The sequence below is a fragment of the Budorcas taxicolor genome, chromosome 3 (assembly GCF_023091745.1).
Source record: "Budorcas taxicolor isolate Tak-1 chromosome 3, Takin1.1, whole genome shotgun sequence".
Lineage (NCBI taxonomy): Eukaryota > Metazoa > Chordata > Mammalia > Artiodactyla > Bovidae > Budorcas > Budorcas taxicolor.
In genome coordinates this window covers 26,153,997-26,176,213 of record NC_068912.1, presented here as the reverse complement: position 1 = coordinate 26,176,213, position 22,217 = coordinate 26,153,997, and the positions used below count along the sequence as shown (strand labels likewise).

The 22,217-nt window shown below is 33.7% G+C and overlaps 1 protein-coding gene across 1 annotated transcript in view; it reads left to right on the top strand.

The window, feature by feature from the left end:
- The window catches only part of MAN1A2 (mannosidase alpha class 1A member 2), a 152,093-nt gene that overhangs the window by 115,684 nt on the left and 14,192 nt on the right, over positions 1–22,217 (top strand). Inside the window, exons 9-12 of the mRNA XM_052637341.1 lie at positions 1,358–1,473; positions 5,513–5,732; positions 11,428–11,600; positions 14,590–14,705. Coding sequence (XP_052493301.1) covers positions 1,358–1,473; positions 5,513–5,732; positions 11,428–11,600; positions 14,590–14,705 — 625 coding nt within the window. The remainder of the gene's footprint in view (positions 1–1,357; positions 1,474–5,512; positions 5,733–11,427; positions 11,601–14,589; positions 14,706–22,217) is intronic.

Genomic DNA, 22,217 nt, shown 5'->3' with positions numbered 1-22,217 from the left:
AGGAAGAGCCCCTGGAAAAGGAAATGGCAACCCACTCCAGTATTCTTGCCTGGAAAATCCCATGTACAGAGGAACCTGGTGGGCTTGCAAAAAGTCAGACACAACTGAACGACTAAGATGACTACAAATTTATAATCTGCAATTCTAACTGGATTACCAGTACCCCTGACAGCTCTAACTTTGATCAGTTTACTTTCTTTTTCTTTAGTCTCTTTAAATCTTCTGTATAAAACTTCTATCCACCCTCATCTGTCTTTTCACCATTTCTTTTTAATTTCCTGCACAATTTTAGTATTTATGTATGTCTTTATTAAAAAGTATTTATATAGATTAAGAAGATAGAATTAAAAAAAATTCCAGAGTGAGTCTCAGTTTATTTTAAAAGATGAATTAAAACAAATTAAGTTTGTTGATATTACTGATCAATTTGGACTGATTCCAAATATCCTTTTTATTTTGTTTACTTGCTTTTGTAAAAACAGTTTTATTAAGGTAAAATTGACATACAATAAGCTGTATGTGTTTGAAGTATACATTTCAGTAAGCTTTAAAATAAGTATATGCTTATGAAAACTATCACTCCAATCAAAATAATGAACATATGTTCACCCCAAAAGACTTCCTCATGCGCCTTTGTGATTTTTTCTGTTACTTCTCTTCTCACTCCTTTCTCAAGCAACCAGTGATCTGCTTTCTATCATTATAGACAGGTTTGTATTTTTTAGAATCTTCTATAAATGCAATCCTTTGTATGTACTTATATTTTTTCTGGCTTCTTTAACTCAGCATAATTATTTTGAGCTTCATCCATGTTGTGTGTATCAGTAGTTCTGAATGTAATCCCACTTTGTGGAATTTGTTTATCCATTCACCTGTTGATGGACATTTGGGTTATTTTCACTTTGGGGCTGTTACAGATAAAGTGCTGTGAACACACAAGCCTTCTAGTGGATGTATGTCCTTTTTTTTCTCATGAGTAAAAATCCAAGAGTGGAATATTTGTATTTTATGGTAGATATATATGTTTATCTTTTAAAGAAATTGTTTTCCAAAGTGGATGTACCATTTTACATTCCCATCAGTGGTGGTCTTCCACGTACTCATCAATACTTGAAAAAGACTACTAACCGTGTAAAATATCACATCCAGCAGAAAAAGATTTTCTAGAAAATTGGGTTCAGATGTAGAGAAGAGTGATTATGGTACCCTCCTACTGGATTAAATTTGAAGTATGTTGGCAACAGGGCTGTCAAAATAATGTTTAAATTATTGATACATAATATAGTCATTGTAATTAAAAAATATTTTTTGTCCTCTATCTTCTCTTTCTTCCACCTCCATCCTTTTTCTGTTGCAGATCATACATCAGTTGGCGGGCTAGGAGACAGTTTTTATGAGTACTTACTAAAAGCATGGTTGATGTCGGATAAAACAGACCATGAAGCCAGAAAAATGTATGATGATGCTGTTGAGGTAATTATTATCGGAACATTTACCTGCTTAACATCTCAAATATATTATGTATTTGATAGAAATTGATGAACATCCTGTACATATTTTATTATTTACATTCACTTAGAGTTTGTTAGTATTTCAATATAATAGTCATGTATTGTTTTCCTTTATTGTAGCACTTTAATTGTTGGGGAATTTAGTGTAGCATATTTATGTATGAAAATTTATTTCAGTTATTTGTAGCTATTTTCTGCAGAGCCTGGAAAAACTTCTGACTTAACATACTTTTCCATAAACATTTCTATTTTGAAATGACCAATTAAACCTACACATCGAGAGCCTTATAGGTGAAATGTGAGGACAAAACTCTTACAGTATTTTTTACATTTTATAGTATTTGCACTGTTCTGATTCCTTTTACATATGTGAAATCATTTAATCTTCTCTACCGTTTTACTCATGAGACCTCAAGGTGCAGAGAAGTAAAGTTTGCATAGCTTAGTTAGTGATGGAACCCATATCTGAACAGTCTAGGTCCAGAGCCTGTACTCTTAACCCCTGTTGTATATTTTATATTTATGTAACCTTGTGCTACAGTGTTGTGGTAATTTAAAATCGGGACAGATTTCATTCTTGGAAACACTTATATGTGGCATTTCCAAGTGTTAGTCACTTTATAAATTATCTGCTTCTGATCTAGTATAAACCCGTATTCCTTTAATCATTTAACCACTTTTAAAAGTTGTATATTTTATACACAGCAACACCATTCTGACTCTAGTCAATGACCCATACTCAGAGTTATAGTTCTTTTGTCTTTAAGTTAAACCAAGGATCTTATTACCCATACATATCCTCACTTTTTAAGGAACTAATCTCTGTAGTTTTATAAAAATGCACAGGAGTTGAACTGATATGTTGCATTGTACTGGTTTGCCTACCAGGTATAAATGTTTCTTGAAGGAGTGTGTTGACTAAGAAAATGAACTAAATTATAATCAGGAATCTGTACCTTAGTAGATGACTTCTAAAATTCTTTATGAAGACTTACATTTTGAAAAGTTGAAGAATTTTATTCTGTTATTAAACTTTAAACCTAGAAATTTTTATGATGCAGGTATAAAGTTACTATCTAGGAAGAATGTAGTATTTTTAGTATCACAGTGTTGAAAATAGCCACCCATATCAACCCCACTAGACTGTGGCTTCTTTGAAGACAGACTAATTTATTTCTTATTGTCTTGCATGACCTGAAACAATAGGTATTCAGTAAGTATTTGATAAATGAGTATATTTAATATTTTTATTTTTGATAAAGTGTGACATGTCATATATTGTGTAATCATTTTTTCCTTCATAGTTTGCTGCTTTCTTGTAATAATTCAAATCTGAAAACATTTTCTTTTTTATTTTTAATAATTTTTCCTACAGGGAAAAGAACCTATTTGTCCTTGTTTTAAAATTATATATATTAATACTTTTAAAAGCATGATGCCTGTTTTGAAAGTTAATCTCATAAATTAAAATTTATTTTCCATGAATCATCTGCTATATAAGTTATATGTCCTAATTTTCTTTCTATATTTGTTTTCTGTATCCTGTTTTTATTAGTCCTTAGGTCGAAAATGGGCACCTATTAAATAACCAGTTAGCTAACTTTCATTTTGAGACGTGTATGCAGTTTTTGCAATGTTAATTATCTTTGATAACAATTATGTTAGAAGATAGAGTATATACAGATAGTAAAATTAATGACATGTTATATGCATGGAGGAGATAGGAATGATTATGAATTTTAAGATTCATTCTAATTTAAGATAAATCATTTGTAAATTTGTCTTTCTAAACTAGTGTATTTAAATTATTCCATCCTCGTCTGGCCTTCCTCTATACTTACAGGTATCCACATCCTTGGTTCTTACATGTTAGCTTTCTTTTTAAAAATTGTGTAGTTATGGATTTTATATTCTGATCAAGTTTATATTTAGTCCTTATTTGAAATAGCAAAAACTATACCTTTTATTCAGTCCTTTTGGAGCATTACTTTCTTGCTCACACTTGTTCAAAAAATGTCAAACTTCTGAATGGCAGTTACTCTTAAATTGAACTCTTAGGCTTTTGTCTCATTTTTAGAGACAAGGGAGCTGTACAAGAAATTTTAGGAGTCTGTTAGAGAATTGTTGGTACAAAGTCTTGTCTTTACCCGCCTTCTACTTTAACCCCAGTAGGCCAATGGGGATATGTTTAGATATCTTTTACTCATAACATAGTAAGATTTATATTACTATAAATAGTAATTAACTATAAATTACTCTAAAAATTACTATAAATATATTTATATTACTGTAAATCTACTATACTATATTACTGTGATGAGCAGAAGTAACAAAGTGATACAAATATCACACAAAGATTTAGAATCTAAACTATGGATATTGTCCTTTCGGCATTTATTGGGTGCCATATATATATATACACATATATACAGGCTTCCCTCGTAGCTCAGTTGGTAAAGAATCGCCTGCAATGCAGGAGACTCCAGTTCAATTCCTGGGTTGGGAAGATCCACTGGAGAAGGAATAGGCTATCCACTCCAGTATTCTGGCCTGGGGAATTCCGTGGACTGTATAGTCCATGGGCTCTTTGGAGCTGAATACAACTGAGCGACTTTCACTTTCACTTTATATATGGAAGACATGCTGGATACCATGAGGTCCAGAAAGATTAAAAAAAAAACATTGTCCTTGTATTCAAAAGGAAGTAATCTTTTCATTATAAAAACTAATTTTTCATTTGTGCTTGAATATTACAGTTAAAGCAACAATGAATGTTTATTATCATTATGATTATCAGCTACCCCTCTTTGCTCAACAGGCTACATAAAATTATCAAAGAGTACTACTTATTTATAAAATGACTTAAACAATCATTGAAGGTATCCTGCAGGGCTTGTGGAGTGTAAGATGACGAATAAGGCATAGTCCTTATGTTTCTGTAAAACAAACATTATTGTGACAAAGAATATAGAAAAAACATTTGAAAGCTGATCATTATTGAGCTTGTCAGAGAACAGCCCATAATAAATATGAGTTGAGTCTTAGTACCTTTTATTATCAGAAAAGTATAATATTTAATCATGTATAATAATTTCTACTAAAGAGAATTAAATCAATGCAGTTCCTTATAGTTTTACAAAGAAGGTGAAGAATTAATCTTTAGCCCCTCTCAACAAAATCTAAGAACATGGTCCAAAGGAACAAAGCTCTTAAAATTTTTCATTTTTAAAATTAAGCGTGATTGTTGGACTCTACTTTGTGTTATATTCAGGTTTAATAAAGATTTCTCTCATCATTCCCATTCCTTTAAGTAAAGTTCACATTTCGGAAGAAGTAAAATTGACATTTTAGGAGAATGGATAAAATTGATATTATCTCATGGCCTCTCTTAACCATGGCACAGCCTCCAAAACAAACGCCTGAGTTTTTGAAGTAAGGGACTAAGGAGTTATGTTCGAACTTTCAGTTTATTTTTCTAAATTTTGTAACATTAAGATATTTCACCTACTAAACCTTCTTAAAATACTTGAACAATTATATGAAAAAGAAGCCATTTTAACTAATTATCAAAATCATATTTTTCTGTTTAACCTGAGTGTTATTCTTTCTCTTCCCATTTTGTTGTATGAAATAGAAAATAAGTTAGCAGGGTCTCTGAGTTATAACTTGTCATCATGACCTCAACTGACTGATTATTATGCATTTCATTTAGAGCAAGAAAAGAAAAACAGTAATATGAGTAGTGTTATGTTGAAAGGTTATCTTCAGGCCAGTCTCCTCTCTCCCACCTTGTCTCATTATAGTAGTGATTGAAATACTTGTTTAAGATTATATGTAACTTGATTGTTCATTCCCAAACTTAATTATTGTAAATTAAGTCTTTCAGTTCAGGATAGTTACTGCTTTGTAGAATATCGTCTTACCAAGGTTTTGTGCCAGAAGGATGTGGTAAATACTAACACTTTGCCTCTAAAATTTTGAATATCTACTCTTTCTTATAGGCTATAGAAAAACATCTTATTAGGAAGTCTCGTGGAGGTCTTACCTTTATTGGAGAATGGAAGAATGGGCACTTGGAAAAGAAGATGGGGCATTTGGCCTGCTTTGCTGGGGGAATGTTTGTACTAGGAGCAGATGGTTCCAGAATGGATAAAGCTGGACATTATTTAGAGCTAGGGGCGGAAATTGCACGTACATGTCATGAGTCCTATGACAGAACTGGTAAGAATATTAATAATGCTAATTGTTTAGTTTAAAATAATCTTAAGATAAAAATATGTCCAGAAATTAGAAGGAAAATAAATAGGCATTTTTCACATCAAAATAATTTATTCTAACATAGTAAATTATTTTTTTAAACTTGAATTTTAATTCTAAATATGTGTTCCTGAATATTTTTTTAAATTATTTTTCTGAATTCTGTTTTTTTAAATAAAGATTTTGAAGAAGTTGTTTTAAAGACAGTAGGTAGGGCTTAATGTATGGGATAACATTATTTTAATATAGAAAAGTTAGTTTATTTCCACTTCTATAAAATGAGTTGCTTAAAAGAATATAGAATTGATTTAGGTTACATGCCTTGCCTATCTTGTGAAAATAGGAATAGCCAAAAGATATTAGTTAAATTGAATATATAATTGGTATCTAGATAACTGGTAGTTTGTCTCTTAGTTCACCAATAATTTTTAAGTTGTTTGTGCCTTTAAAAAGAAGTTTTCATGTTGCTTTAGGGAAATAGGTGACATTTCTGGACTTCAGTGTCCTCACCTAAAAAAATGAAATGATTCTCAGTTTTACAGGTGACAAAAGTTGGTTCCTGAGGGTGAAAAACATTGTTGTATGTGCGCCTGTGCACACACACGTATACATTCATGCATTTAGTCATAGATAGATAGTATATATCTATTTGTTAAATATAGAATTTCATTGAAGGAGAAGGCAATTAGATTTAAATAAAAGCCTGAAGAGTAGCATTGAGAAACACTGAGCAAGGACTTCCGAGTTTTTCCTCTGGCTTTAAAAATGAATGTGCATGAAATAATGGATAATGGGCTCCCTGAAAAACTGAAAGCTGGGAATTTCTATTGTGATTGCAGAAATTGAATTGTTGCTTTAGTTAAATAACTAAATTTGTGTTTCAGAGTTAATATATCATCAGGTACTATGAAACTGATATGATTGGTTTAAAATTTATCCTAGTTTATTAATCTGTCATATTTTTATATAATAAGGAATTGAACTTACTAAGAAGTTGACCTTTCATTTTATCTCAGTAACTAAGTGAAGATTCCATTTCTTGACAAAATATAACTAAGTCAAAAGGACATTGAAGCAGAGATCGTTTTGTGGTGATTTAACTTAGTACATAATGCATCTGAATTCAGTGACCTGAGTTAGAAATGGAAATTAAAATATATTGTAGAATATCAAATACATACTTAAAATATAGCTGAAATTAGTATGACATAGAGGAACAGAATGGATATTAAGGGTTTGTACTAGGACCCATGATAATAGTACTTGTTATGCAAATTTTGACCACAAATCAAATACTGGATCTAAAATAGTAGGATTTCATGCAACAAACACATTAAAATATGGTCTATTATGGTTATTATACTTAATCATTCATTCTATTAAACATGAAGCACATATTTTGTGCTGAGCATTATGCTGGATTCTTATGGGTTAAAGTGTGAACAGATGTCTTCCTTGCCTTTGAAAAATTCATAGAATACCAGCGTTATGAAAGGATTCCTCATATTACTGTACAGTTGTGACTTTCACATTTCATAATGATATTGCCAGTGCTGATTTGAAACACTGATACTATGAAAAGAACGTGTGAACTAGGTTGAAAAGTCCCATGTTCCACTATTTATTATCTGAGTCTTAGGCAAATCATTTAACCTTCCTAAGCCTCAGCTGCTCCATCTGCAAAATATTGGGATAATAATATCCAACCTGTCTTCTACAGAATGTTTTGAGTTTAAATACGATTTTTGAAAATGCAGTCTATGGTTGTTGCTGTCGTGCTTGTTCTGATGTCATTTTCATATTGCCGGTCAATGAACCTGTGGCTCTCTTTCCCATGGTATGCCCCAAAAGATTACTATTTGATTAGTATCCTGTATTTTCAAGTCTTTCACGGTTTTTACTTATCTTTAATCTCCAGCTTAGATCTTTTAATTAAAAAGTACAGTCCTAGTTTTGCTTACTTCCCGCCAGGTTATTACATCTTCTGCTGTATTTTCTTATAGCTGTGCTATAATTTTTGGCTAACTTGTTTAAAAATATATCCACTTCTTAGTAGTTATTTGAGTTAATTTCATGCAGTAATTACTGCCTTGGGATTTCACTTCAGTTTGTTGGAATTAGAATTAACATTATTTCAAAATCTGGTATTCTTCATATATTCCGCTTACTGATAAACATGGCCTACTGCTTAATATTTAGCTAGGTTTGTAGGAAACACTGCTGAATCTTCATGAAACAGAGCAGTAATTTAGTGTTGTGTGCTAGGTTGCTTCAGTTGTGTTTGACTCTTTGTGAACCCATGGACTGTAGTCCACCAGGCTCCTCTGTCCTTGTGAATTCTTCAGGCAAAAATACTGGAGTGGGTTGCCATGCCCTCCTCCAGGGGATCTTCCCGACCCAGGGATCGAACCCATGTCCTGTATGTCTCCTGCATTGGCCAGTGGGTTCTTTACCACTAGTGCCACCTGGGAAGACATTATATCTACATGGGAAGCTAGATTGATACATTGTTTTAGTTTATTCATACCTCAGGTGTGAAAAGTGAAAGTGTTGGTCACTCAGTGATGTCCAACTCTTTGCAACCCCATAAACTATAAGCCTGCTGATTCCACTGTCCATAGAATTTTCCAGGCAAGAATACTGGAGTGAGTTGCAAATTCCTTCTCCAGAGAACTTCCTGACCCAGGGATTGAACTCGGGTTCCCTGCATTGCAGGCAGATTCTTTACCATCTGAGCCACCAGGGAAGCCCATATTCTGAGGTATAATGCAAAATAAATGCCAAACCAGATCTTAAGACTTCCAGAATATAGTACTTTCTCTATCTGGGTTTCTAGATTAAAAAGACAGACAACTGCTGGACATTAAAAAAAATGACCATTATATAACTTAATTACTTCACATTGGAATTGGATAAAACCTTCCTTAGACTATGTGCTGTCACATCTTGGGGGGCGGGAATTTAATCTGTTTAGATATAACACATCCAATGGACAACATCCATTGAACATGGAGAAATGGACATATTTTAAGAGTTTTTACAGCTATTGTTTCCTTAAGAGAAGTTGATGGGAAAGGATACAGGAAAATAGTTTAAATTCTTCTCTTGCTATTAGACCTTTCAAACTGTAGTAAGATTGCATGTCCAAGAATATTCTTTGTGCTTTTTCGGTTCAGTTCAGTCGTTCAGTCGTGTCCGACTCTTTGTGACCCCATGGGCTGCAGCACGCCAGACTTCTGTGTCCCTCACCAACTCCTGGAGTTTACTCAGACTCAAGTCCTTTGAGTCAGTGATGCCATCCAACCATCTCATCCTCTTTGTCATGTGTTTTTTAGCTTTTGTTAAATATCCTTTGTTGACTTAAATTTTTCCATCTCTACAGATTCTACCTGCCTTGAAGGACACATGAATATTTCCCATGACTTTACAAACCTGTGCCTGCTTTAAAATTATCTCTTACTGTCTTACAACTGACTTTTTATTTCAATTGATATTTTACTTTCATTTTTAAAATTTGTGCGTATCTCTTTCCTTCACCTTCATTATATGATTTTTGCATCCTCTAGAGTTCTTTTTACTCAAGCACTGAATTATTTATGATTTTGACTCAATTTTTACTTGTTGGATTAATTATTTTCCTTTTAGAAATGATGTATCAATTGTAAGTGGGAAATTTTAGGTAAGGAATAGAAATTAAGTAGAGGTAGAATGTTATGAAATTATTGTTTACAACATTGCTTAAGCAAAAGAGCACCTGAGAAGTAATGCCCTCAGAAACATCAAAGCAATGATTTGGCAAAAATAATGGATATGGTATGTGTATTAGACTTATATGTTTTTACTCACCAACTCCTCATGAATGAAGTTATGAATGATTAATCAGTGAAATAAATTTTAGTAAGAAGTCTAAAATATTAGTTCCACACAGCCAATGTCTACTTTAATTCAAGTGATATCATTATGATTATGGGATTATTATCTAATTTAAAGTTAGCCTTAAAAGGTTAACATTTGAAAACTCCATACAATCACTTAACAGTCCTGGTCTTTGAGAAAAGGAAAACATGAAACCCAGAATAAATGACTTTTCTTCCTATTTATTGGATTGCTCTCATTTCGGTGCCTATGATGTTTGTTTGACTTTTCTTATTTTAAAAACATTTTTAAATGACAAACAATATTTGATTGTATGCCAGATCTTGTCAGTAAGCTGAGTAGAAGTTTTCTTACAATATATTGATAATTTCTTGGTTAGTCCTTACCTTACATCCCATTGAGGAGGTGGTCAGAACTATATGAGCACACATAAGGTTTTGCATGCAATTTCAGAGGCTTCTCAGACACAACATTATCTCCCTCTTCGAAAGCCTACCATGGAGTTATGTCCTCAGGTTAAAAACGCTTAGGTTCTACTTTAGTTCTCCAAGACTTAGCAATAATAACTTGGTTTTTAGCTCTCTTCTGGATCATGGTTTGCTTTTAATAGAGCTACCATCACTACATTGTTTTTTGGTTTTGTGTTTTTTCTTCAGTGTGGGCAGTGATATGAAATGCTTTATTTTAATTATGATTATTTGGAGTTTATGATGTCACCCTTACAATGCTAAAATTTGGCCATTGCAAACGTCATGCTAACAACTGTGGCATGCTTTTGTTTTGGCATGGTTCTTATGCTACCTTTTCTGAGAAAATAAAAAAGTATCTAGCATTTCTTGAAAGAAGTGAGAGACCTTGAAATTATTTGGCATGGATACAAACTAGTAAAAAGAAAGAAAGGTGAGAGCTGAGAGTGGTAATTGTGTGTGACTCCAACATCCCAGTGGAGGTTGATTTTTATATTGCCCTGGTTTAGAGTGCTGGGTGTGATTAGAAAGAGGTTTTTCAAAAGTCTTTCATGTAGTACGATATTCCAGCCTGAATGGAAATCATATCATTTAAGGTATTTTATGTAATGTTATATATGTGTAATGGCCATATTTCTTTTTTCTTTAACTGTAGTTGATTTACAGTATTGTTAGTTTCAGGTATTTATTCAGACTGATAAATGGGCAGTTTACTGATGAAATTCTTAGTGGTTGGCGATTTGAACCTCTTCCTAGCTGTATATACAGAGGTTATAGAAGAGAGATGATTTTTAAAACTAGCTTAAGTTTTAAGATGTATTGCTTCTTAACGTACTATGGTATACTTTAAAAGATTATAATCTGCAACTAAATCTAACTCAAAATCTGAGCTCTGAAATGTTTTTTTACATGTATGTGTTATGTTAAAAAGACTTAAATTGTCTTGACTTTCTAAAAAGTAATTTTGCACAATACAGTCATTTATCTGTTTCATTTGATTTTTGACCAAAACAGAAATGTAATGTGCTTATGTCTAGCCTTACATTTGTTTCTAAAGAATTACTAGACTCTTGTCACTTTAGTTAGATGTAGCAGTATGTTGATATATATTATTTATGGAAAATATTTCATGTCAGAATAATAGAAATATTTATAAGAAAATGTGGAGCTTTTAAAGTCACTGATTTTACAAAACAGCAACAATAAAACAGCTCTAAAATTACTTCATACTGTATTCTTTCAAGGGAGGAAACATCTCTGGCAAACCCAACAAAAATGGTTTATTGTGCTCATTTATTTCTTCCGTAATGTTACAGCATTAAAGCTTGGTCCTGAATCATTCAAGTTTGATGGTGCAGTAGAAGCTGTGGCAGTCCGGCAGGCTGAAAAGTATTACATCCTCCGTCCAGAAGTCATTGAAACCTATTGGTACCTGTGGCGATTCACTCACGATCCAAGATACCGGGAGTGGGGCTGGGAAGCAGCACTGGTAAATAAGCCAGTATTTCATTTTATGTGCAAGACTGTTAAATTAAGCCTCTTACAGTGCCGTGTGTCCTCATCCATGTTACTTCATGTTTAGAATCATTTAAATGGCAGTTTTTCACTATGATTATAAAATTTCTATACTTGACTATTAATGATTAACCTCTAGAGTAAAGTAAAATCATTGTAAAATTGCCCAGATTCACAGCTTAGGTAGATTAACCCCCATTCACTTCAGTTTGTGTTCAGAGTAATTCCTTAGTGGCACTATAAGGATTATTGAATTGTTAAAATTTTTCTACACTGAAAGATAAAGCCAACACACACACATACTCTCTATCTCTCCATATATGTGTGTGTGTTGTGTGCATGCTCAGTCATGTCTGACCACAACCCTGTGGACTGTAGCCCCCTAGGCTCCTCTGTCCATGGGATTTTCCAGGCAAGAATACTGGAATGGGTTGCCATTTCCTACTTCAGAGGATCTTTCTGACCTAGGGATCAGACCCACCACCTCTCTTGTGTCTCCTGTATTGGCATGCAGATTCTCTACCACTGTGCCACCGGGGTGTGTTTATTCACGTACATATATTAGAAATGAGGAATTTTTAATGGTTAGTAAGTAAAGTAAGCAAATGGTTTACTTATAAAACGCTAACCTTTCAGAGAATTCCTTTGTCATCAGTACCTGGGAGAAAGAAAAATCAATAAGATTTTTCATGAAAGTATAGCTTATCACTGGAAGTGAGGAAGTGTTTTATTCTCTGAGATACTAATTATGATAAATAGTACTAATTACAATGGATAGTCGTATTCAAATTATTTACCTTAAACTTGGAGTCTAGATAGAACCAAAGACATTCTAGGTGAGATAGATAGTGTTAATAAATTGTGCAGACGAGAATGTGTAAGATGTATTTTAGGTCAGAATATAGCCCAATTTATGTAAAAAGAAGGTTTCACGGGTCAACTAGACAAACAAAAGTTTGGAGCCATTATGTAGATAGTTTTGCATGTCAGGTCAAGGCATGAATGCTTTACTCAGTGTTCAGACATCATACACACACACTTTTCTCATGTACTATGCAAGTGTTTCTCATTTGCAAAGTAGGGGTAGAAGGTCCTTTGCCTAGCTCACAATCTCTCTGATCTTTTTCTTCTCCGTCTCTTACCCACTAAAACTCCTTATCTTTAAGAGTCCATCCTGGGACTTCTAAAGGTTTTTGAAAGGGGAAGGAACTGTTGAAGACTTTTTAGTGGGGAGTAACACAACAAAAGGATCTGATTGTAATCTGCAAGTTGGTGGGTTTTGGAGACCATTGCAATAATGTAGAAATGATGTGATAAAGACTTGAACTAAGGTGAGGACATTTATGTGTCATTTGTCATTCAGACGTAGATGTTCTTTATGGAGTTTAAGAGACTTATTAACAGAAGCAAGGTGATCACAAATACAGAGCAGGAACAGACAAAGCATTTATTGTTGCTGCTTTTCTCTGCCTGGGTCCAAAATTAGGAACACAGCTGTTAGGGGAACTTTGTGCAGGAGGGTCCTGCCGCAGTTGAGAAAGAGACACAGTGTTGGCACAGTGGTTTGAGAATAGGACACACACACACTTCTGTTGTGTAGTAACGGCTTACTAGTGCTGAGGTAAACCAATATATAGGAGAAGTGAGTGAGTGTTAGTTGCTCAGTTGTGTCTGACTCTTTGCGACCCCATGGACTGTAGCCCACCAGGCTCCTCTGTCCATGGGATTCTCCAGGCAAGAATACTGGAGTAGATTGCCATTCCGTTCTCCAGTATAGGGGAAAGAGGTAAGGTAATCCCGCAATGAATATGACTTGAATGTCCCCTAACATTTAATGCTTCTTATTTAGAGGAATTATGTAAAAATGAATAGTTTAAATGTTAATTAGCTCTTCTTCAGAAAGGAGGAAGACCACATAAGAAAAGTAGCAAGGCTAGAAACAGTAAGCCACAGCAAAATGATGAGTTAAATAACCATACCTTCATTCAGTTTCTCTGGGTTTGGTGGAGTAGAGAAAGAAAAGAACCATATGTGCTTTCAGCTTTCTCTGTATGGCTTAATTGTAAAGTGTAATACACCTACAAAAGCAGAATGTTTGATAGTTTTGAGTTAACAGGGTTTTGAATAGATTCTGTTTAATTCAGAATATTTTATTCAGATATGTTCAAAGATGAAGAAAGACAAATTAAGAATATGAACTCCCCTTTGGGCAGTAGAACATAGTAGTTAATAATAATGTGGAGCAAACTACTCTTTGCCTCAGTTTTCCCATCTGAATAGTAAAGCTATTAAGATAGCCTCATAGGGTTGTTAGAAATTTAATTGTTAATAGGTTTAAAGCTCTTAAGCCTTCAGCATATAGTAAATTCTTAATGATTGTTAACTCTCAATATTTGTGATTATTCTTGTAATAGGTGTGAGGGTGGGCTCTTCCTGCCAGTTTATACCAACTATAATGCTTAATTCATAGGATTATGATAATACACTGTCTGGCATATAGTATGTTTACAGTAAATATCATATTGCTGTTGCTGTGGAGAGCTCCTTCAGTAATACACTTTTTAGTATGATTTGGATTGTTGTTTATCCTTGGAAGTGATAAAATTGCGTTTAAAATTTTTAATTCAAACTGACTTCCCTCTTGATTTGTCAGAATTAATGAGGTTTTATTGTACCAGACAGATCTCTGACTCAGTGTGAACAGACTAAATTTGACTCCTAATTTAGGAAAATATAAAATGTCTTAAAAAGATTTAAGAGTTTTGGAGAGAGAGACATACATCAAACAGGATGCTTCAGTTAATTTTTCTAGTGCAAGGCTATTTCCATTTGATTTAAAAAGTCTTATTCTGAAACTGTAAAATTCTCATAGAGATTCTCTGAACTTTTGACTATAGTTCCTTAACTTGTCCTTCAAAACTTGAAATTCTGTGGAACTGACTCTTGTCTGATCTCTTTCACAGGCTATTGAAAAGTATTGCCGAGTCAGTGGCGGATTTTCTGGGGTGAAGGATGTGTACTCCTCTACTCCTACGCATGATGATGTACAGCAGAGCTTCTTTCTTGCTGAAACATTAAAGTAAGTAGATGCTGTAAAATTTTTTTAAACTGTAGGCTGGTTTTGCTATGTGGTCAGTACATGATCAATTGTGACTATGTTTTATTCCAGTAAATTTTATTCCAAGTATATAGTGAAGTCTTATATAGTTGAATCTTCAATTTTTAGTTTCATCTTATGGAAGAATGACTTAGACTTAGACTCTTACTTTGTCAGAGAAGAGTACCTTTATTTTGTCTTTAGCCCTTTACTATGCATTAACATTGTCTTAACAAATTTACTGTTAAAAAAGAAATGCATAAAATCAAGAGCAACTGACTATGGTGTGTCTGTTTTCACTGGTATCATAATCTCTGGGGCAGAAATTATTTTGCATATGTGTGCCTGTGTATCTTGCTTGTGTGCCTTTTCACCCTGTCTATCTTAAAATTCAGTATTTGAATATAATGGCAGAATTCTTGGAAAGCCAAATAAGAATACATCAATACTCTTAAATAGTCAAGGCTATGGAAAAAGATTTATGTACATGAATGTTTATTGAATGTTTATAAAAAGTTACTGTTGGGTTAGTATTAGTTGGAAAGTTAAATAAGTTATTGCACATCCACAATGGATATTACAGACTCTTCACAGTATAATATTAAGTAGGCTATTAAGTGCATATATACATATACATATGTAGATGAATATCTTAATATGTATTTCAACAACATCAAAATGTATACTGTGATATACCTTAATTGGTATTATTCTTTTAGATCCTTTTCTGGTTTTGCTTTTGTTATCAGGTAAAAATAAATTAAACTGCTTATTTCCCTGCCTCAAATTCAGTTGCTGTCTTTATGCCTAGAATCAAAAGAAATTTTTTGAGCTGCAAAAAATTGAGAGATCCAGCAAACACCATTGCAGTCCATTCCTCCTCTCTACATATGGACATTCCCAATGCTACAGATCTCTTTACAACATAAAGAAAAGTATGTCATAAGGTGTTTTGTTAATCTCATTAGATGATAAAGCACATCACTGCCTTATAAGGCTAACATTACATTGTTCAGAAGCTTCTATTATTAATATTTGAAGCACATTCATGTTTTTAATTTTATTTTTTTTAACACCAAAACATTTTATATTGGGGTATAGCTGATTAACAATGTTGTGATAGTTTTAGTTGAACAGCAAAGGGACTCAGCCATACATAATATGTATCCGTTCTCCCCTAAACCTACCATCCAGGCTGGCACATAACATTGAGCAGAGTCCATGTGCTATGTAGTAGGTTTTTGTTGGTTATCCATTTTAAATATAGCAATGTGTACATGACCTTCCTGAAGTCCTTAGCTATCGCTCCACCCCACCCTTCACCCCCAACCCGCTGGCAACTATGAATTTGTTTTCTAAGTCTGAGAGTCTTTTCCTGTTTTGTAAGTAAGTTCATTTGTATCATTTCTTCTTAGATCCCAGATATAAAGGATGTCATATGATATTTCTCCTTCTCTCTTACTTACTTCACACAATATGACTCTCTAGGTCCACGCATGTTGCTGCAGATGACCTTATTTCATTCTTTTTAGTGGCTGAGTAATATTCCATTGCCTATATGTACTACATCTTTATCCATTCCTCTGTTGATGGACATTGAGGTTGTTTCCATGTCTTGGCTATTGTAAACAGTGCTGCAGGAACCTTGAAGTGCTTGTATCTTTTTGGACCATGTTTTTTTCTGGATGTATGCCCAGGAATGGGATTGCAGGGTCATACGGTAGTTTTGTTTTTAGTTTTTTAAGGAACCTCTGTACTGTTCTCTATAGTGGGTGTACCAATTTACATTCCCACCAGCAGTGCGGGAGAGCTCCCATCTCTCCACACTCTCTCCAACATTTGTTGTTTGTGGATTTTTTGATGATAGCCATTCTGACTGGTATGAGATGATATCTCATTGTAGTTTTGATTTGCATTTCGCTAATAACTAGCAATGTTGAACATCTTTTCATGTGCCTCTTGGCTGTATGTCCTCTTTAGAGAAATGTCTATTCAGGTCTTCTACCCATTTTTTGAGTGGGTTTCTTGTTGTGATGCTATTAAATGTAATAAGTTGTTCGTAAATTTTGGAGACTAATCCCTTATCAGTCATATCATTTGCAAATATTTTCTCCCAGTCAGTCTGTGGGTTGTCTTTTCATTTTGTTTATTGTTTCTTTTGCTGTACAAATTTTTGAGTTTAAATAGACCCCATTTGTTTATTTTTGCTTTAATTTCCATTATTCTGGGAGATGGATTAAAAAAGATGTTGCTGTGATATATATTGGAGAGTGTTCTGCCTATGTTTTCCTCAGAGTTTTATAGTGTCTGGTCTAACATTTAGGTCTCTAATCCATTTTGAGCTTCTTTTTGTGTTTGGAGTTAAGGAATGATCTAATTTCTTTTTTTTCTTTTTTTTTTTTTACATATGGCTGTCCACTTTTCCCAGCACCCTTTGTTGAAGAGACTGTCTTTCCAACATTGTATCATCTTGCCTCCTTTGTCATAGATTAATTGACTGTGGGTGCATGGCCTTATTTCTGGATTTTCTATCCTATTCCATTGATCTATATTTCTGGTTTTATGTGGTACCATACTGTTTTGATGACTGTAGCTTTATAGTATAGTCTGAAGTCAGGGAACCTGATTCCTCCAGCTCCATTTTTCTTTTTCAAGATTACTTTGACTCTTCAGGGTCTTTCATGTCTCCATACAAATTTTGAGACTTTTTTTTTTTTTGTTCTAGTTCTGTGAAAAAAGCCACTGGTAATTTAATAAGGGTTTCATTGAATCTCAGATTGCCTTGGGTAGTATAGTCATTTTGACAGTATTGATTCTTCCAAAACACGAACATGGTATACCTTTCAATCTGTTATATCTCCTTTGATTTCTTTCATCAGCATCTTATGGTTTTCAGGGTACAGGTCTTTTGTCTCCTTAGGTAGGTTTATTCCTAGATATTTTATTCTTTGTGATGCAAAGAATGATGGTAAATGGAATTGCTTCTTGAATTTCTCTCTCTGATCTTTCATTGTTAATGTATAGAAATGCAGCAGATTTCTGTGTATCAATTTTGTAACCTGGAACTTTACCAGATTCATTGCTGAGCTCTGATAATTCATTCCAGAGCTCTGAGCTCTGATGGTAGTTTTCTGATAACATCCTTTGGATCTTCTGTGTATAGTATCATGTCATCTGCGAATAGTGACAGTTAACTTTTCCAATTTGAATTCTCTTTACTAGAAGCATGTTTCTTATATTGAGTTAAAAATCTGCTTCACTGTGAGTTCTATTCTATGTTCCATGCTTTACCGTTTGGAAATATGGAGTCTTCTACATGGATGTTAACTAAAAATATTTGCATATATTAGGCTAAAGATGACAAGTTTCTGAATTATTTGTTTCTGATACCATTTTGGTTGGTTTCTCTGGAGAATGATTCCATGGTTTCCTAGACTGAACACTGTATAAGATGTGAATAAACCAGTGCAGAGTACTAGTCACTAAGTTGCTCATTATACCTTCATTAGTGCAAGATACTATTATATTCTTTCTTAAAAAACCATTTATTTATTTAAACTTTTTATTTTTTATTGGAGTATAGCTGATTGACAATGTTCTGACAGTTTCAGGTGGACAGCAAAGGGGCTCAGCCATACTTACACGTGAAGATAGTATTGTATTCTGTTTTATGATAGCCATGATAATATATCTTGAAATTTTGCTGTAGGTCTTTTTTCTTTTAAATATGAACTAAGATAATTATTTTTTCTCTTACATTGGTATGATTAGCTTTTCTGAAATTTAATTACCTTTTCCCTTCCTTCATCATTAAATTTTATTTTGGTAGATTTAACATATTCTAATTAATTGAAAATTTTTTGAACCCTTGAGTTTTTCTTTTAGTGTATTATCTATTCCAGCTTTGTGTCATGCACAGATTTAATAGGTATGTCTTTTCTGTATGTACCCAAGTTAATCAAACATTAAAGACATCTAACCATGTATTCTTAACCAGTTCATATTTATCTTTTTTTCCCAACTTTTTTTCTTAATAGTTGTGTGACTTTGGACAAGTTACTTCATATCTCTACCTCAGTTTCATCATCTGTAAAAGAGGAATTAATAATTGTATCACCTAAAAGGGTTGTTATGAGGATTAATACAGCACAGCCCTTAGAGTTATACCTGGCACAAAATACAAGGTGGAAGATATAAAGTGGCTATAGAACAGTGTGGCTAGGAGCTGGGGAAAGAAGGCAGATGTGAAGCAAAGGAGAATGAGGACAAGCTGGAGAACTCACAAGGACAAGCGATCCCACATCTGTCTCACTTCCTCCAGTGTTGATAAGCAGGTGACTTGCAGAAGTACTTGGCACCTTCTGCCATGGGGCTATACAAGCCTGTCTTGGAAATTGGAGAAATTGATGAGGAACTCCAGTAGGAACTGTAGAAACTGCAGGTCTTGCAGCTGCCCCACACCTCCAAGGTGAGCCAGGTAATCACTGACAATATGCATAACTTTAACAGCATGTGGCAACCCTGCACTGCCCCTGAGAGCATAATGGCTCATGCTTTTTCTTCCTCCACATCATATGTATGTTTTTTGTAGCAAACCCTAACTCAGAATTGTACAGAGAAGGTAATTCTGACAAATATAGTTCCATCTTAGCTATGCTGACAAAGTATGATCACCACATGAGACAAATCTTGTAGATAATGAAAAATATAACCTACTTAATATCATATAGTATACAATATTTGTATATAAAATAGATCATTTTAAAAGTGTATTATAAAGCTATGCTAATTAAAAAGGTTTAGAAGTCATGTAAGAATAAACAGTGAAACACGATAGATTTCAAAAATAAGTCCACTTATATGTGGAAATGTTATCTTTGAAAAAAGGCAGTTCAGATCATTAAGGAAAAGTTAAATAATTTAATAAATGAAGTTAGAAAAATTATCCATTAGAAAAAAAACTGGGTTCCTGTAAATAGTAAAACTGAAATTATATAAAACATAGCTTTAAATATTAAAAATGAAGTAAAATTCTAAAACAACTCAAAGTTTTTTTTTACTCCCCAGCTGTTGGGATGAAGATGGCAGGACACACGACCCAGAAACCATGGAAGAAAAGGTTTAAATTTTTAACTGCAGAAAAATAAACATCTGCAAGGGTTGCGGTGGGGAATGGTGGGGAAGAACATCAGACAAAGTAAAAGACAGTTGATACACTGTCTTTTACAGTGTAAATATATTTGCAATACTTTTGCTTGCCAATGGGTAAATTTTCTTATAAGGAAAAACTTAAGGCAGTTCACTGGAAAACAGATGGGAAATACCATAAATACATGAAAAATACATATTTGACCCACTCATAAAGAAATGAAATGAATAATTAAATACCATGTTTCCCTATCAGTTACTTAAGATTTTAAAAGTTTGCATTCTGGTGTTAATAAGAACGTATGGATCTAGTCACTTAAAAGCACTGGAAGTGACAGTGTACATTGTTTGTTGTGGGTGGGGAAATCTTTTACAAAGGACGTGTCGAACTATTAACAGCATATTATTTTTGCCTCAGTAATCCTACTTCTAGACATTATCCTACAGGTATACTTGCACAAGTGAGAAAGATGGACAAAAAAGTTTGTTCCTTATTTCTGTGTTTTTTATATTCCTTCCTATTTTACTGAATGATTAAGATTGAGTGAGTTCTGCATGTACCTTTTTAGTCACATCTGCTACTACACCACTTTCCCCCTGTATTTATTTGATCCATACCTGCCTACTGTATGTTTTCTGTTTCATACTATTTAATTCATTTTGCTATATCTGCATACTATTTTTATGCTTTAGAGATATCTGTATTAAAAACAATTAACATGAGTCTTGATTTCTTAGGAGCTACACAAGGCAGAGGAAATAGATGTTTATCTGACTAATTTTAATGTGACAAGTGCTCTGCTGTTCATTCTGTACCTTTCAACAAACATTTGTTGAGTGTGTGTGTCTTTATTCTTGCTTTCACTTGTGCATGAAATTTATCATTTATTTTTTATATCCCTTACAAAATTCTATTACTTTTTCAAGGTCTAGCTCAAATATCACTGTCTCTGGGAGTCCTCTCCAAAACTAAGACAGAATTGAGCCATCTTTATGTATACTTACAGTACTTCCTTTGTTTTGATAGTCTGCAAATATGAATATCATCACTGCTTCATGTTTGGGATAGAGTGTACATACACTCCACAAACATTTGTTGAACTATACAGAATGAAGAGCATAGCACTTGTCACATTAACATTAGTCAGATAAACATCTGTTTTCTTTGTCTTGTGTAGCTCCTCAGTAATCAAGGCTAATATGGTTGTTTAATACAGATATTTTTAAAGTATAAAAACAGTCTGTTGTTGTTGTTTTTCAGTCACCAAGTCATCTCTGACTCTTTGTGAGCCCATGGACTGAAGCACACCAGGCTTCCCTGTCCCTAGCCATCTCCTGGAGTCTGCTCGCCTCATGTCCATTGATTAGTGATGCCATCAAACCATCTTATCCTCTGTCACCCCCTCCTCCTCCTACCCTCAATCTTTCCCAGAATCAGGGTTTTTTCCAGTGAGTTGACTCTTCACATCAGCTGGGCAAAGTATATTGGAGCTTCAGCTTTAGCATCAGTCCTTCCAATGAATATTCAGGGTTGATTTCTTTTAGGATTGACTGGTTCGATCTCCGTATTGTCCAAGGGATTCTCAAGCGTCTTCTCCAGGACCAAGGTTGAAAGCATCACTTTTTTGGTGCTCAGCCTTCTTTATGGTCCTTCTCTCACATATGTACATGACTACTGGAAAAACCATAGCTTTGAGTTGACAGACCTTTGTCAACAAAATGATGTCTCTGCTTTTTAATGCTGTCTAGGTTTATCATAGCTTTTCTTCCAAGGAGCAAGTGTCTTAATTTCATGGCTACAGTCACTGTCCGCAGTGATTTTGGAGCCCAAGAAAATAGTTTTTCACTGTTTCTACATTTTCCCCGTCTATTTGTTGTGAAGTTAAGGGACCAGATGTCATGATCTTAGTTTTTTGAATGTTGAGATTTTTAAAGTGTAAAAATAGTCTGTGGATGTAGCAAAATGAATTAAGTAGTATGGAACAGAAAAAATGAAAAATAAAGTTTTTCAGTATGCCGCATCTAGTTTTACTTCCCAAAGATAGTTATAGTTGACCCTAGAAAAACTTAGGTTCAGCTGTGCAGATTCACTTATATATAGGTTATTTTTAATAAATATATTGGAAAGTTTTTCGGAGTTTGGTGGCAATTTGAAAAAACTTGCAAATGTATTGAAAAAATTAAGGGAAAAAAATCAGGTACATCATGAATTCATAAAGTATATGTACATACTAGTCTATTTTATCATAGACTGCCATGAAATATATACAGATCTATTATTAAAATTAAAATTTCTCAAAACTCACACTGACACAGACTATATACATGGCACTATATTTGCAGTCC